A 17,430-nucleotide genomic window follows, 5' to 3' on the forward strand; every position below is an offset into this window, starting at 1 on the left:
ATCAGTATAAACTCTCCTGTTTGGAGCGATCTATTAGAAAAGTGTACATGATCGATTCAATAAATAAATAAATATGCAAAACCAGCAACTTATGAATTGGCAAAAGTTTAGAAGCTGATTTTAAAGATGCATATCTGGAATACCATCAAAAAAATTACAAATACATACATATGTTGTTTGATAAGACGCAATTTTAATGATATTTTACCTATTTATATGCAATAAGTAGAGATTGATTTATGTACATATATTAAATCTTAAAGTGTATATTTTGATAACACTGTTCAACAAATGACGACTTTTAAAATGTTTCAGAGACGGGATATGACTTTTCTTATAGATCTATGCCCAGTGATAACTGGCTTACCCCGATAAAATAAACGAATTTTTGTTATTAATCCACAAGAATAGTCGAAATATGATTTTTCTAAGTGGAATTTTATTTAATTCTCATATAAAGATAATTTAATATATTATCCCTATTAATTCAATTCAGATTCGTGTCAATACGAGTAAACACTAGTACGAGCTTTTTGCTCGCAATTTTACCGATTTAAAATTCAGCACACTTCCAGTTAACCCTTTTAAACGAAATCAAAAAATGGTGAGGCCAGAACACTATCCTAATAAACATGTTTCAATAGAAAATACTCAATATAAAATAGTATTAACAGAGGGAGAAAATCCCAAGTGAAAATACGTACTTTTGACTTTTGATTTGAACTGGACGACTACTTAGAGAGATTTGAAAGCTAAAAAGTACTACAAATGAAAGATAAAATACCCGACTGTAGATTCCAATATTCATTTTGAACAGAAAATTAACATATTTTGAGAAATCGACCGAACAACACCAAGATAAAGAAAAATCGCGCGATTTAAAAAATACATATATCTCCGAATCTCGAGCCAATCAACACCTTTTATTACCAGATTCGTGTTCACTGGGCATAGATCTATAAGAAAAGTCTTATCTTGTCTCTGAAACATTTTTCGTGTCGAACAGTGTAATTAAATAAGTATTCTTTTAAAAGTAAATCGACTATCTAAAGTTTTTATTTATAAAATAAAGATAAAGTTTTGTTCACACTATTGAGGTTAGTTATATTCTATCTATGTAATATATAATTTCGAAAGAGACTTTGTATTTATGTAAGTTTTTGTTCGTAGAATCCGTGACGTTAAATTTAATAAAAAAAACAGATATATATTCAAATATATTTAAATAAAATATATTTAATAGAATGTATACTATTAGATTAAGCGGTTTATTTTGCAAATACCGGTCGAGGCTGGGTAAAACCGCTAGTATTTTGTATTTAAGATGTTGTGGTTTGATTATATAGAGAATTTTGATCATAATATGTACATATATTTCTATTTTCAGCAAGAGCAATTAAATAACAATCCATCCGAAGGCCTGGTAGTTCTCGGAAGAACCATGAGAATTAGAAACCTGACGCGCGAGGATTCCGGAAATTATTCCTGTAAAGCCTCAAATTCAGAAGGAGATGTCTTGAGTCAAACTCTCACTATAAACGTGCTATGTAAGTTTTTAAATACTGCTTTATATAAAATTTTCTACAATAAACACAATGAAGATTTTGTTATCACAATACGGTGAATTTTTTTTAAACTTGGCCTCTCCACCATCCGTTTTGAAAAGAAGTCATATTTTCTCAACTGTCCGGACCGATCTAAAGGGGGTGGAAGAGATATACAGAAGGAGATGAGGGGAAGGTACGTTGTGTGCAAAAGCCTTCGGGGGATGTGAAAAATCTTTCCAGGATCTTTCGAGGAAAAATTTTAACCGGGTTCCGGTTAAAATAACCCAACGCTCGGTTAATCTCCGTTTTGATAGCTTGGTTTAAAACGAAAGGCGTTATTTATTATTCGGATTATTTCGATAGAAAATTTATCTACGTATTATTCCATCAAAGTTTACGATGGAAATGGACCTCGTAAATTATCACAGATTCAAAGGTACTGATTTTCATTTAAATTTTATTTAAATGAATAATAATTACATTTGTTATTGCTAATTTCAATAAGTCTATTAATTAATTTCAATAATGTTAATTTAATAATAAATAAAGCTATTTTCAGTATCATAAATCTTTCTATTTATATTTACATACATATATGTATATATATATATATATATATATATATATATATATATATATATATATATATATATATATATATATATTTATATATATATATCTATATATATATATATATATATATATATATATATATATATATATATATATATATATATATATATATATATATATATATATATATATATATATATATATATATGTATGTATGTATATATATATATATATATATATATATATATATATATATATATATATATATATATAAATATATATATATATATATATATATATATATATATATATATATATATATATATATATATATATATTATGAAAATATTTAAATATCAATTATTCGTGTTTTTAGTAAGTAAAATATTCGTAATATTAAATATCAATAATTCGTATTTATTAGTGAGTATTTGAATAAGTTTATAAAATAACAAAAAATAGGAAATAGTCGGTTGTTTAAATATGTACGTACCTTTTGATGATGCATATTTTCTTGTGAAAACAAATTTTTTGCACACGTACTATTTATTATTTTTAAAATGAGATTTCTGATATGATAGCATTGACGGTCGTTTGTGTGCTAAGTATTAAAATACGCAGATTTTTTCTATTAAAAGCCAATAAAGCACTAAATTAAATTATCCATTTGGTGCGATAGAAACGCTGCATTTCATTTGATTTATATGAGTTTGAGTCAACTTTTTCCCCGAGAAGAAACGTTTTGTTCCTTTCTTTCGAGCCGGAAAAATCTGGAGATGCAATTTGCTCTTATTTCGCAAAACAAAACTTTTATCGTTCGGGATTGAACGGGATTAAATGTCGACTTGAAAGAAGAAAAGGTCGAAAAAATATCGAAAGGAAAATGTTTTGCATGGAAAAGTTTCACTTTGGACAACGACGTGCATAATTTATAGGCGACCATAGAATATTGATAGCGCTGTTGTACATTGTACATATCTAAATCTTTGTTATAAAATATTATAACGCAGCATAATACCACACGTCAATTATCAGCTAGTGGGAAATAGAATTTTTAATATATGTATTAATTTAACATGTAAAATTTAAATAAAAATAAATATTTTTAGAATATTTGGAGAATGAAATTAGCATTTATCTCCTCACATGGTATACTACATATACATGTACGTACAAAAATATTTCAACCATTTTGGGTATTAAGAAGTTTCTGGGTAAATTATGCCGTATTATACATAATACACATATAGATATTGGATTATTACTCATTATATTGAATTTTTAGTAAATTTCTTGGAACCATGATTTATGCAAATAAGTCAACATATTTATTTTTATTTTTGTTGTCATATCGGTTCATAGCGACATAACAGGTAACCCTGATCCGTTGTTATGATCAACAATTTAAAACATAAAGACAACAAATATATGTATGTAAATATATAAAACATACATATTACATAAATGTATATGTATACAAATGTATATTTATTTAAGAATACTTGGGAAACGTGGCATAGCCAATGGACCCAAAGGGTTTGTAAATACGTAAAGTTACATACAAAAATATAAATATAAAAAAAAACAAAGGAAATCGAAATGAAAAATAAATAACTCAAAATAGAGGAAAATTGAAAAAGAAAGAACGACATACGAAAACCCATTTATTTTAAGCAAATTATTAAGTTTATTTTTCAAAGGGTTACTAATTAATTGGGTAGACTATTCTTTATTTTAGCCATTATATTTCAAAACAAGGATTCTCTAACTATTTTAAAAAAAATATCTTCTTGGAGACAGAGAGTATGCCCTCTCAGATGACTGTTATTGTTAAACGTACTATCACAACTATACTATATGTATCATAACTTTATTCAGAGTATTTGATTGAAACTTTAGTGTTATAAAATAAATAAATCAAAATGCAAATAATTTTAATAAATAAAAATAATTTTGAAAAGTACTATTGCAATAAAAAAAATGAAAATCGAATTTTCACATTTTTCCGCGAAATTCACAAAGCGCATAAATTATTAACCTATGCTTCACCTATATGGAATAATGCCTCGAATACTAACCTTTCCAAGCTCCAAATAATACAAAGTAAATAATTTATAATACACCCATATATACTAACTTGCAAAAACTGCATACCATAAATAATATTCCGTTTGTTACAAACATAACTAAAAAACCAACCATTAGATTCTATGACAGAATCGCTAATAACCATACTAACACACTTGTGAAGAGTCTCGGTGATTACAACGAAATGTCTATATCCTTCAGGTATAAACACAGATTACCTAAACACAATCTACTTTAGGTCATCGACTTTACAGAGTCTTTAATTAATATTATGTATAAGATGTATTTATAATGAGCATTTGTAATAATTGTAAATAGGTCTTTGAGTTTTTTCCCTATTATGCTTTACATTAACATTAGAATAATATAATACTACGATAACTAACAAAATTAAATTAAAATTGGAAAAAAGAAAATGATAAGTAGATCAATAGCTATTAAAATATATTTAAGATGTACTGTCAACATAATTTAGTAATAATAAAAAGCATTTAAAAATCCAAAATCAAACAAAGCTCCGCTTAGAAATTAGACGCTTCATGCGTCATTCATTTTTTAAAACGATGAATTATTTTCCATTCAAACAAACGACCATTCGCACAGACATGCAACCTGGCTGATTTCGAGTACATATACTTATACATACATACATATATATATATATATATATATATATATATATATATATATATATATATATATATATATATATATATATATATATATATATATATATATATATATATATATATATATATATATATATATATATATGCATGTATAATTTTACACTGACATTTTGCTAGATGAGGTATTTTATCATGAGTCAGCGTCAAGGGTGGGCGACTCTTTGCGCGGCTTTGAACTCACGCGGCGTCGTATTTAATATTAATCTGCGGACGTTACTTTCGCTCGTGGCTGTGTATATACGGCAGCAGGTTGTTATCGGCGGGCCACTTGACGCAGGGCCGTGCAGGCGAGAGTACGGGGGCGGCAGATTTAGTGCGGCGACGTCACGGGGTCGCGGCCCGCGGTCGTGTCTCATATTAGCGTTATCTGCCCCAGGGACGGAGGGGCGGCCAGGAATGAGGGGGCGCACAAGGAGACCGGTGGGAGGGCGAGGGGTGGTGGGGGGTAGAGGCAAGGCGGCGCACCTGCTTTTTTGGTCCACCCCTGCTTCCATCCCCCGACGGCAATTATCTTGCGTAAATAATTGCATTCGAGATTTATGTTTGTTTTGCTAATTTATTTGCTACGTCGCTTAATAATGCGATCATCGTTTTATACTTGAATTTTTTTCAGGACGAATTCGTTTTTCTATTAATTTTAGATGGAGTGTACTTTTTCTGTCTTTTTAACATTTTTGTATGAGAAGGTTTTTAGGCTTATGAAGTGTTACGAACTGTCCACCAGCGGCGTGTACTATTGGTTAGCTTATTATGCTTTCGAGCAGAGTTGTTACGGTTCGATTCCCATTGGTAGCTGTTGGAGAGACCTTGGTTTGCGACTCCAGACTTGTATTATACGGTTCGGTGATCATTGGTCACACAAGTCACTAAAATCTCTATAACGGAACATCTGGCAGCCGAAAAGTCCATCATACTAACGATAACTATCATACTAACGAAAACTCGAGTGCCAAATATTCTGCATTCGCGGTTTTCATAACAAAAATTGTCTTTGTGACCACCGCGATGTGACTAATAATCCAATTACGGTATTATACTAGGGTTAAACCTGGACCCCCCGAAAAAATCAACAATATTAAACCACTTTGTTTTATTTCTCTCCCCGAGATTTTGGCTCCCTTGGGCTGTCATGTGGCTTCTATTTAATTAGCTTCTAAATAATTACCTAAATAACTACTCATTTTTCTACAGATATTTTTATATTCTAATTTTGAAATTGTAATTCTCTTTTTATTATATTTTTTAATGCAACAAATTGATTGAACAAATATGTGTCATGTTTCATAAAATTTTGCTACTTATTTTTTAATTCCATCAATTTGTCCCTTTGCAATTGCTTAAAAAATATGCATAATGGAAAAACTGGGACTTTTAAGCGCCCCGAAAGGTTCGTTCACTGGGTTCGTTCGAAAGGGCACTGAGACACGAAGCTTAAAACCGGTGACAATCCCGATTAATCGGGACGCCTGGCAACCCTAATTATACAGAAATCCTGTTAATATTATATTTCATTATACGAATGATAAATGTTGTTTTTTGTTTAAATAGTGCATTTGAGCTTAACAAAGTTTGAAAGTTCGTCTGATTTTCCACAATGAGATTTGACCAGCAACGTGAATTAGTGGTTAGCATATTATGTTTCTAGAAGTTCTACCACAGGGCTCTAAATTAGGACCTCTGTTGTTTATTCTATATATTAATGATTTGGTGAAAGTATTTGAAATATGTAAAGTTCATATATTTGCGGATGATATGTAAGTTTATATTGTAGGTGATGATGTGCAAGTTATGAGTGATATTTTATCTAGGGAATTACGGTATTTAAGTGATTGGTTATGTGAGAATAAACTGAAAGTGAACTTAAGTAAGACTTAGATGATGTGGATGAATAATAAAAAAGTTGTGAGTGATGTGATTATGGATGGGAGAGTGGTAGAAGTAGTAGATAATATGAAGTATTTGGGCATTTATTTAGATTGTAAATTAAGTTTTAAGGTGCACGCAGATTATTCTATTAAAAAAATGGCAAAAAAAGTTGGTGTACTTTGTAGGTTAAGAAATTTATTAAGTATAAAAAGTAAAATATTCATATATAATTGTATTAACGCTGTCTTGGAGTTCAGTTCTAGTTTAGGCCTTGAACTTAATTTAAACAAATGTGCAATTATGAGCTATGGACGTGCACATTCACTCTATTGTCACGGATATTCCATTAGATCCGTCTTGTTGAAGCGTGTGGAATCTATTGTCGATTTGGGTATCACTTTTGATCCTCAGCTCACCTTTCACAACCATATCAAAAAAGTCGCTGACGTTTCCTTTCGTCGACTTGGATTTGTTTTGAGATATGCAAGATTATTCTCCAATCCTTTGTCTTCTCGCTTGCTTTTCAATTCGCTTGTGAGAAGTAAGCTAGAGTATAATGCGATTGTGTGGAATCCGCATGAAGCAAATTACTCTCTGATGATTGAGAAAGTGCAAAAAGCATTTCTTCGTTTCCTATATAGGAAAGAATATGGGTATTACCCATATCTCTACCCCACTCCTTTCCTTTTGGGCATGCTTGGGTATAATTCCCTTGAACTTCGGAGAAACTTCTCATTAATTCGTTTCGTTCTCCTGCTCTTACGTGGTAATACGTCATGCCCGTTGTTGCTGGAGCAGTTGGGGCTTTATGTCCCTAATCACTATGTGCGTGGTAGACATCATCATTTGCTGGCTGTACCTCCTGCCCGCACAGTCCTTTTTCGAATGGCTCCTATTCCAAGAGCTATCCGACTTCTTAATGAAATCGTTGCTGCCGAGACTGAATGTGATATTTTCCACCTTAGTGAGCGTAAATTGTCGGAAATTACTTTAACCCATTTATCTGGTAGTCTGCGCTCATCATTGTTTTCATGATTGATTGTGATTTATGAGTGAAATTTTGATTAACTCTTCCATTTGGGCCTTACAGGGATGTTTTGTATTTGTAGTTGTTTCTTACATATTTATTGAAACTGGCTGTAGGTGCAAGGCATTCCTTATGCTATATTTTATTTGATATTTTTACTTTATCTGTTATTATTAAATGCTATTTTTTATGTATGTATGGATGTATTTATGTTTATGTTTAATTGTTATTTTGTTTTTTTTCTTTTTTGTGTTATATTTTTTGACCATTGTGGCGCTTTAGGAATTCCTGTTATGCCACAATGGTCTGTTTAAAATAAATAAATAAATATTAAATATTAAATAACCATTGTACGGCCTCATACTGTATACTGCGCTAAAGTCCTCAATCTATTTAGTGGTTTGTGTATTGATAAACTGCAGAAAGTGCAGAATAGAGCAATGCGTGCAATTTTGAATTTGAGGAAACGTAAGAATGTAAGAAGTATGTTAGATGAATTGAAATGGTTGGACATTAGAAATAGTCTTAAAGTAAGCACTTTAAAGTTTATATATAAGCTAGATAATAATCTATTACCCAAATATTTTAATAATCATATAGTTAGGAATAGAGATATACATAATTATAAAACGAGAAATAGGAATGAATTAATTATAGGTAGAGTTAAGAAAGCTAAAACTGCAGGAGGTGTTTTTCACAGAGCTGTTCAAATGTATAATGCCCTTCCTGAAGGCATTAGAAGTTCTAATAACATTGCTGCTTTCTTGAAGGGTGTTAATGGATACCTTTGTGGAAGATGATTTATAATTTTTTGTTGTTATTTTGTTATTTTGTATTGTATGTATTAGCAGTTTTGCCATTTGAATAAATAAATAAATAAATGTTTCGAGCAGAGTGGTCGTGGGTTCGAGTCCCACTATAGTCCCGCTGCTGGTTTGACCTTGTCACAAACCAGACCTTGGTTTGTGACTCCAGATCGATCGTCTCATATCAGAGTTTGACAATTTTTCTGATTTTCATTTAAACGGTTCCTGTAAATTAGCATCTCCTTTCCAATCTCTCTTGAAAGTCTCAAATTATTCAGCGTCAGCTTGAGGTTCGCCAATTTCTATAGTAAACTGCTGCAAAAATTTCTCCATACATGTCACTGCGGATGATATTTATATGAATTCGCATTCTAAAAATTCTTGTATTATTGTATTGTATCTGTATTAATTAGTACACTCGTCCCTTTGAAGCGATCTGTAAAGTAATGTTTAATTGAAATAAAAATAAAAAGAAAATAAAATAATTAAATATGTATGTATGTAAGTATGTACTACGTTCGAGACTTCAAATTAATTTAATTTCGATGGATCTTCAAAATTAATTTTCTATTTATATATATAAGATGATTGGAGAATTTCATGCCCGTTTACTACTAAAATAACTTTACCACCATTAATGAAAATCGGGCTTGAAGTGATGCCATCATTCAATACAATGTTTAGGGAATAACGCTTTTAATATGTTAGAAATTTCCAGGAATGCAATATTAATAACGTTTCTAAATATACTCTTATTTGATTAAAGTAAGATTCACTATATATTTAGTATATTCGTTTATATCATGTATCGGAGGTTTTTCAACGTTGATACATTTATTTTTATTTCGTGCTTGTTCTATTATACTTGAAATTATTTACTAATACTACTTTTTCTCTTTCATTCTCATCCCCAAAAAACTTTACATGGGGAAAACATATTTCGTAATCATATACCTACATATATATACATATATGTATGGACAAATGTATGTATGTATAGGTATGTAAACACTCGGATACGATTTCCGGGAAGATGCACTAAATTGCACTGAATAGTAGCGCAGTTTCGAGAAGTCATAATTTTCAAAGGCACTCAAAAAGGACTTACGCAATAGAATTCCACAAAATACGTTTAGCACCCTCAAATAACATACAAATACCCCTTGATACTTTTTCGTGGAATTCTATTGCGTTAGTTCTTCGTGAGCATCGTTGAAAGTTTGGATGTCTCGAGAGTGCAACTATCTCGAGTGCATTTTTCCGGTCACCCTCTGATACATATGTATGTATATAATTGTTTAAGATAAACATAAAAAGTATTAACGGAATTTATTCTATCTTGCTGTTTTAATACTTAAAATTATATTTTTACTACGACTTTGTGGCTCAATCTAATACTGGTTTCATTTTATTCATTAATAGTAAATCAGATGATTTTCCTAAGTGACGATCAGTTTATTTAATCCAATTAACATTATCAGTTTAATACATTTAGGACAGAATCTGGAGTCAAACTTAACTGGTCAATAATAGTCTTATTATCACGTTTAATCTATTATAATCGCTTATGCATTCATATGAAACAATCATATGTATATGTGGCATGAAACAAGTATACATATTTTATTTTATTTTATTGTTACAAATCAATATACACTCGCCATTACAGATTTGCTCCAATGCGACGGGTGTACGTTAACGAAATACAGAATATATAAACAATCAGAAATCAGAAATACAGTAATACATACACATACAATTAGAATATTTAGCATATAACAATTAATCAGAAATAATAATCATAGAGACATCTATGGATTATTTTTAGATTTTTTTCGTATACAATCTTTATACATATAATAAATACGAAATTATAGATATGTCTATAGAGATATCTATAGATTTCAGATTACTGTGTAAATTTATTACAAATTATACACAGGCAGATTTTGTGACAACAGGATTAGATCTAATACCAATTTTCAGGAACCGTTTCAGCAATGATCAGATAAAATTGGCAAACTCAGATAGAGAAACGATCGATTTGGAGTCACAAAACCCCCAAATCTAACCAGAAGTGACGAGGATTCGAACTTTTGACCTCAATGGTGCTAAATATATACGCTACCACATTTGTCTGTTACACTTTTGGGAGCTTTGCAGTATTATAAAAATGTACACCATATTCAAAGAAAAACGTAAATTTATACATACCAACGGTGGCGATGATGATGATGATGATAATCACGATGATATTACACCCGGCGGATAAATAAGTCCCGCTGGAAAAAAAGCACCAACTCGCTCAGACTATTTACGTCTTATTTGGGGCGGCGAAATGGATGCAGTTCGGTTTACGACGCAACAACTCTCCACTCTTCGATAAACCGGAAACGTGTGCGTGCCGGAAGGGAAGGGGGGATGATGGGAGGGTGGGTGGAGAGGGGCAATCTTTGGCGGCGTCCATTATTCAAAACTGGGCATTTTTGCCGGTTTCGCGTACCTAAATTGCCCCGGATACCGAATTTGAATATTTATGCGTGTTTTGCGAGGACGCCGACGCCGTAAAGCATCAAGACGCTCAGGGGTCGAGGGTGGTTTTTGAGGATGGTTATGTAGAGGTGGTGGGGTGGTTTAGGCGCTCGGATTGGTCGAATTTCAATTTCATTACTGGGCCCGAGTTGTGTTTGTTTTATTGCCTCAGGCGGCATTTGCGGGGTACAAAATTGTAGAGGGGTAGGTGATAGGGGTGGGTTGGCGGGTGAGGTTATAACCGACCGACAGACGGACAGGTGGTTTATTTTTCATAAATATTTATAAATGCGAAAGCGCAGAGGAAAAGCTCGTCCGATGCGATCGAATGCAATGTTGCATATTCAAATGGGCTTCAGCCTTTAAGCAAGTGTTGAAACTTTGGTTTATTAATATGGTTTTAATCGCTCGTATGTTAAAGTTTTAGAACACTTGTGAAACTTGAAACTTTGATCAGAAAAACACTGATTTTCATGTTTGCAATATGTTAGAAAATATTAAAATCGAATTTGAATATGACACTTGTAATAACATTAATCATTGATATTGACATCTTATTTTATATAATAGATGTTCCGGTATGCAAAGCTGGACCTGAGGCAAGCGAAATCGCCGCTTTGAGACACACCCCTACTCCACTTCGTTGTGACGTAGATTCACCTGCTGATGCTGGTCTTTTGAAATTTTCATGGACCTTCAATAAGACCAGAAACTTTCTACGAGTAAGTAAAAAGTCAACAAACTTAAATTTTCATCGACCGAATGATAGCAAAATAAAATTTATAAATATTTCAGATACCACCGGCGAAAATAACAAGCTCGGGATCGATCAGCGAGCATGCATATACTCCGATGACTGCAGATGATTTCGGAACAGTCGCCTGTTGGGCGACAAACAGTGTGGGAAATCAAAAGTACCCATGCCTCTTCAATATAGTACCAGCTAGTAAGTTTTTTTTGATAGACCCTAATCCGGATAAGATGGGTCCAATAGGGTACTCAAATCTTAAAATTCCAATAATTCAGTTATAGAAAAAAATTGCGTAATATCCTTCTACTACTTCCTTTAAGGGCTAATTGCCTGATTTATTTATTATAATAAAACATTTAAAGACGTAGACGTTCGTCAGAAAAAAATAAAACAAAATTTTGCAACACAACCGAAGACACTAAGGCAATTACTATGGGATTATGCATTTTCATAGTTATTTTGAACTTTATTACATTTAATGATAAAAATAATAAATATAAATGTGGAAAAAATACAAAATATTACTATTTTAGATATTTGGGATAAAATAAGATAATATTTAATATCCAAAGATAACCTTATATTCGATTATAAATTCATTCCATTAATCTTATCATGAGTTGGAATGAGTTTTTGCATGCAATATGCTATCAAAAACCCGATAAGTTTGGAATAAAATTTAGTTATTTTAAATATGCAATTTCAGCACAGATTGATTATAACAAGTTTAACATGCGAAGTTACATATTTAAATTGATATAATTCAATATTTTTTTATCTAAATAATACTCGTATAATAAATAACTAATTCAATTAACAAGCGTATCATCAAGTGCCATTTATTATTTTGAATTAAAATATATTTTATTTAATCAATATAAATCAAAATGTGACTTTTATAATCAATCACCCTTCATATAATACCATCGTTAAACAATTAAAAACAAGGCCGATATATACAAAGGTCCATTTATCCGTATCTCTTTGTGTTAAAAAATTGTAGTATTCGTACTAGGGTTAAATATTTAACTAGTTAAAGTTGAGCATTTGATGTTTTTCTTCAATATTGAGAAGAGAAGAGTCTATATTGTTTATAATAATTAAAACGAGGCTTCCTGTTTGAACTTTCGTAGACGAGTCTAGTCTACGCAGAGAGCTTCCTCTCGTTCAACAAAACTTAACGAAGTTAAACTCTCGCGCAGATGAACTTTTCGAAATGAGCCATTTTATAAATAATTCAACTTTTACGTGCGTCGGAGTCTTTATGCGGGCGTTCGCTCTGTTTCATATCGAACCGGAGGAAAAAAAGGGAGAATTAAAACGTGGAGAATAAAATAAAATAAAAAGTAAGGTGAGATTAGCGGTGCTTAACGGCTTAAGTGTCTCAGATAGCAGTTTTAGAGTGGCAAGTGGCTCGGAAGTTATTCATACAGTTTTTAATGTTTGAATTTGAATAGCCGAGAACGCCATTAAGATATCGCTTTTTTTAAAAACCATACTTTTACAAACGTAAAGGGTCGAATTGGATCGCGTTTAGCATTCAATTTAAACAGTGACGGTCAATTGGTCAGACCCTAGAAGTTTTCCTCACAATCTTGTCAGATTTTCTCGCCATTTCATACGATAACAAAATTGGATGTCATTGAAAAGTTAATAAACTTATTTAAATAGAGCATTTCGTATTTTTAAAATGAATCCATATGATACATAGTGCTATATAATATTGAGACATTTAAAATTTTCTAGAAACAGTAACATCGACTACTTTTTACTTTGATTTTTGATTTTTAAATGCTTTTTATTATTACTAAATTATGTTCACAATACATATTTTATCTATTTAAATAGCTACTGATTTACGGATCATTTTCTGTTTTATAATTTGAATTTAATTTTGTTAGTAATCATAGTATTATATTATTATAATGTTAATGTACAGCATAATAAGAAAAAGAGCTCAAAAACCTATTTACAATTCTTATAAATCTTCATAATACATCTAATACATAATATTAACTATATAGTCTCTAAAGTTGACGATCTAAAGCAGATTGTGATTATTTGATCTGTGTTTATACGTGAAGGGTATATAAATTTTGCTAATTAATTTAAACTTTACAATTAAACCTGTCTGATCAAAGCCTAGAAATTCAGCTAATAATATGAAAATGAATACTGATTTACTAAACGGCAGTGCAAATGCATATTTTCCAACTTTGTAGAACCACTATATTAGCTCCAATTGAAACCGTAGACAGGTTTTGGAAGATTTAAGAAGAATCTGAGGGCCTTTTTTCAACATCAATGCAATGCTAGCCATGCTGGCTGGCTTACAATAAAAATCATTGTTTTCATATCCATGAAAAGCGATAATAGTTTAATTTAAAAGAATATTGCATATAAAAGGTGTTCGTTCGCTCTTGTATAAAAAAATATTCAATTATATATTGAAATTGATTTAATTAATCGGTCATCGGTTATCTTATTCAGCCGTCACTCAGAGACATAAACGCACTTTTCCTGGTAGAAAGGTAGTTAGTAAAAAAAACTTGAGAGACTGCGAATGGAGCAGGCGGGTTAACTTTAACCGATATCCTGTCGTAATTATACGAGTCGGTAACTTTAACGACGACTTTTTTTCACTTTTTTTTTTGTTATCGGCATTCAGATAAGGCTGGTTTTCATCGCGACGACGAACCAACTTTTCAGAGTGGATGCTCCTACTTCCGGCTCCAGATAACTGCTCGACGACGGGCACGTAACAAAAGTTTTTCCCTGGACCGGCTTGTGCTATCTTGCCTTCGGGAGATGCGCTCGCGGAACTTAATCAAATTATATTTTACGAGTGCAACGGACCGACTGCACCGATGCACTGGATTTGAACATTGTCTCCGACGATAACGAGACCTCCAACCGGCACCGTTTGGAATCCGCTCGAAGATGACATTATAAAGTTTTTGCAATTCGCATTTTTTGCCCTCTCACTCTTTTCTACGCTTTCTCTGTTCCAATTACTTTTGGCTTCTGATTCGCTTCGGTTTGAAAAAATAACGAGGCTCCCACGCTGATTCGATTCTCTCCAAAAATTACAGACTTGTAAAAGAAATTGCTAGAGCACAGTTTGAACCTCAGACATTTTATATAATTAGATTATTCTATTTAATTTTTCACTCAATACAATTAAACAATTTTAGAATATATGTACAAACAAGTCTTTAAAATCTTCACGTTAATGAATGAAAAATAATAATACATAAAATACCAATTTATCGAGTATATTAATTTTTTTTATGACAAAAACACATATGTAGATTTATTTGATGTTTTATGTAGATCTGTTAATGAATTATTTTTAATTAAATTTTTTCCAAATACTAAATACATATTACATATGAACATACATACAATAGGCATATATGCAGTGGTGTAGTCGGACCAGTTCAACACCCTGGTACTTCTTTTTGAGCCAGGTCACCGCCCTGGCACTTTGATATGAAAATTGTTTTTCGAATACAATTAAAAATATTTTTGCTAATAGTTCAAATAAAATATTGTATCTTGTTCTACCATTTGGTGACCACAACCAAATAGTAATCTGAGCATATTCAAAACTTAAAAGACATTTTGATGAAATGCATTTTTTTTTATCAAAATACACCCAAAATTTCGAAAGAAATCATTCTTTGCACATGAGGATACATAAAATAAGGGAACTCAGCTAAAATAAATACTCATCTCTTTATTCACGTGTTAAAATTTGATAGTTTTTTAACATATAAGTAATATAGTTTTAGCATTGCTAAAAGCAAATTTTGCTGTTAACACACATGCACAGGTTTGCAAAATCAAAGATGTTGAAGAGGATGCAGTATGGAAGTTCTTATGAAATATAAAAAAAAAATATCATAATTTCAACAAGTAAGAATATTTGTTAATTAGCATTTGATTTTTTTATAAATATTTGAACTACCAATTTTAAGATACATACTTTTTAAGTAACGAAAAAAGTGGGAGGGAAGGGGGGTTATAAACATTAAACATCGCGTTGGTTCTTTTTTTACTTACCTCTTATACAGTTCACATGGCTTTCGTGTAAGGGGTCATTTTTTATATCTCTTACTATTTAGCACTACACCACTGCATATATGTATACATATATTATTATTTTATTAATAAAATATCTCAAACTATTATTGATTACGGTTTGCCAAAAAATATTTCACGATTTATATAATAATAAAAGACATGTAGAGTCTTCTATATATAGTACCATTTTATCTTAATTATAATGCAATATTAGAGTGAACGAAATGTGTACATAGTATGTATCTGTAGAATTAATTTTAATTTAAATCATTATTATTATCATCTGCAACCACTCGCAATCTATTACTGTCTGAAGGCCTCTCCAACATGCTTTCAATCGTCTTTATTTTGCGCAACTCTCTTCTAACTACACACTTTTTCTAATTCCCATAATCCTCGCGGTCTTCCTTTCATCGTTTTACATTCTGTCGGGTACCATTTTAGGACTTATTATGTCTAATTTCGTTAATTCTTCTAGATGAGTGACCGGCCCATTGCCATTTAAATCTCCACTACCTCATATTGTCATACTTCTCATACCTCGTTTTATAAATCTCCTTTTATAACCCTCCTAGTTTATATAAAACAATATAATAGTTATGTCATGATGAGGAAATGATATTTGTTATAAGCTGTAGTTATTTTTATTTATGTCAAATAAAACGGAAAACTTACTGACAAAGTAGGAAAAACTTTCTACAGGAACTTTTCCAGTTAGAATAACAGAAAATATTTTCACATAACACAACATGTGTATGTACATATTTTCAATAAAACAGGAAGCATCCTACTGATATATAATGAGCTTGGAATCACATTAAAAATACAAGCACAAATGTATACACTATAAAATATTTAAACGTAAATCATTATTGTTATATAAATAATAAAAATATCCTGCGTAAACAAATTGTTGCGCCGACTCTTATTTACAAATCGAAAATACAAATAAGCTTTCATCATACCGAAGCAACGTATGAACTTTTACAATATTTACACTGTGTTTCGAAAACGCGAGAGCGAACGGGAAAGGATACACCAGAGCTGCACAAACGCATCGTGCCTTTTACAAGGACTCAATTTTTCACGTATATACCATACATGTGTACTTGTACACATGTAATACTTTTTCATTTTTATTTCGTAACGCTACAGCATTTTAAAAGGCAACGAGTGTAATGGGAAACTGAGTGCGAAACCGGGTCTAAATTGGCAACGGTACGTACGAACTGCAAGGATAACAATATCGGCTAAGCGGCGGCAGCTTACGCAGTAAATTTTCCTTTTGGCCCAAGTTTCCGGGAAAACACGAGGGCAATGTGCCGTTTCGGGCGCGGCTAATTATGCAAACATTATTTGTACAAATTATACAAATTGCCTCCCCCTACAGCCTCCGTCTCCTTGCGAGCCCATATCGTGCTCAGAAATCCCCACCCCAAATTCCGCGTTTAATATTTAAACGCCG

General features: G+C 31.5%; 1 protein-coding gene across 1 annotated transcript in view; it reads left to right on the forward strand.

Annotated features, from left to right (window-relative positions):
• Nucleotides 1-17,430, forward strand: part of side (motor axon guidance molcule sidestep) — a 225,977-nt gene that overhangs the window by 198,845 nt on the left and 9,702 nt on the right. Inside the window, exons 10-12 of the mRNA XM_077440907.1 lie at nucleotides 1,388-1,547; nucleotides 11,699-11,850; nucleotides 11,924-12,074. Of these exons, the coding sequence (XP_077297033.1) occupies nucleotides 1,388-1,547; nucleotides 11,699-11,850; nucleotides 11,924-12,074 (463 nt within the window). The remainder of the gene's footprint in view (nucleotides 1-1,387; nucleotides 1,548-11,698; nucleotides 11,851-11,923; nucleotides 12,075-17,430) is intronic.

The sequence above is a fragment of the Arctopsyche grandis genome, chromosome 11, assembly GCF_051622035.1.
Source record: "Arctopsyche grandis isolate Sample6627 chromosome 11, ASM5162203v2, whole genome shotgun sequence".
NCBI classification, from domain to species: domain Eukaryota; kingdom Metazoa; phylum Arthropoda; class Insecta; order Trichoptera; family Hydropsychidae; genus Arctopsyche; species Arctopsyche grandis.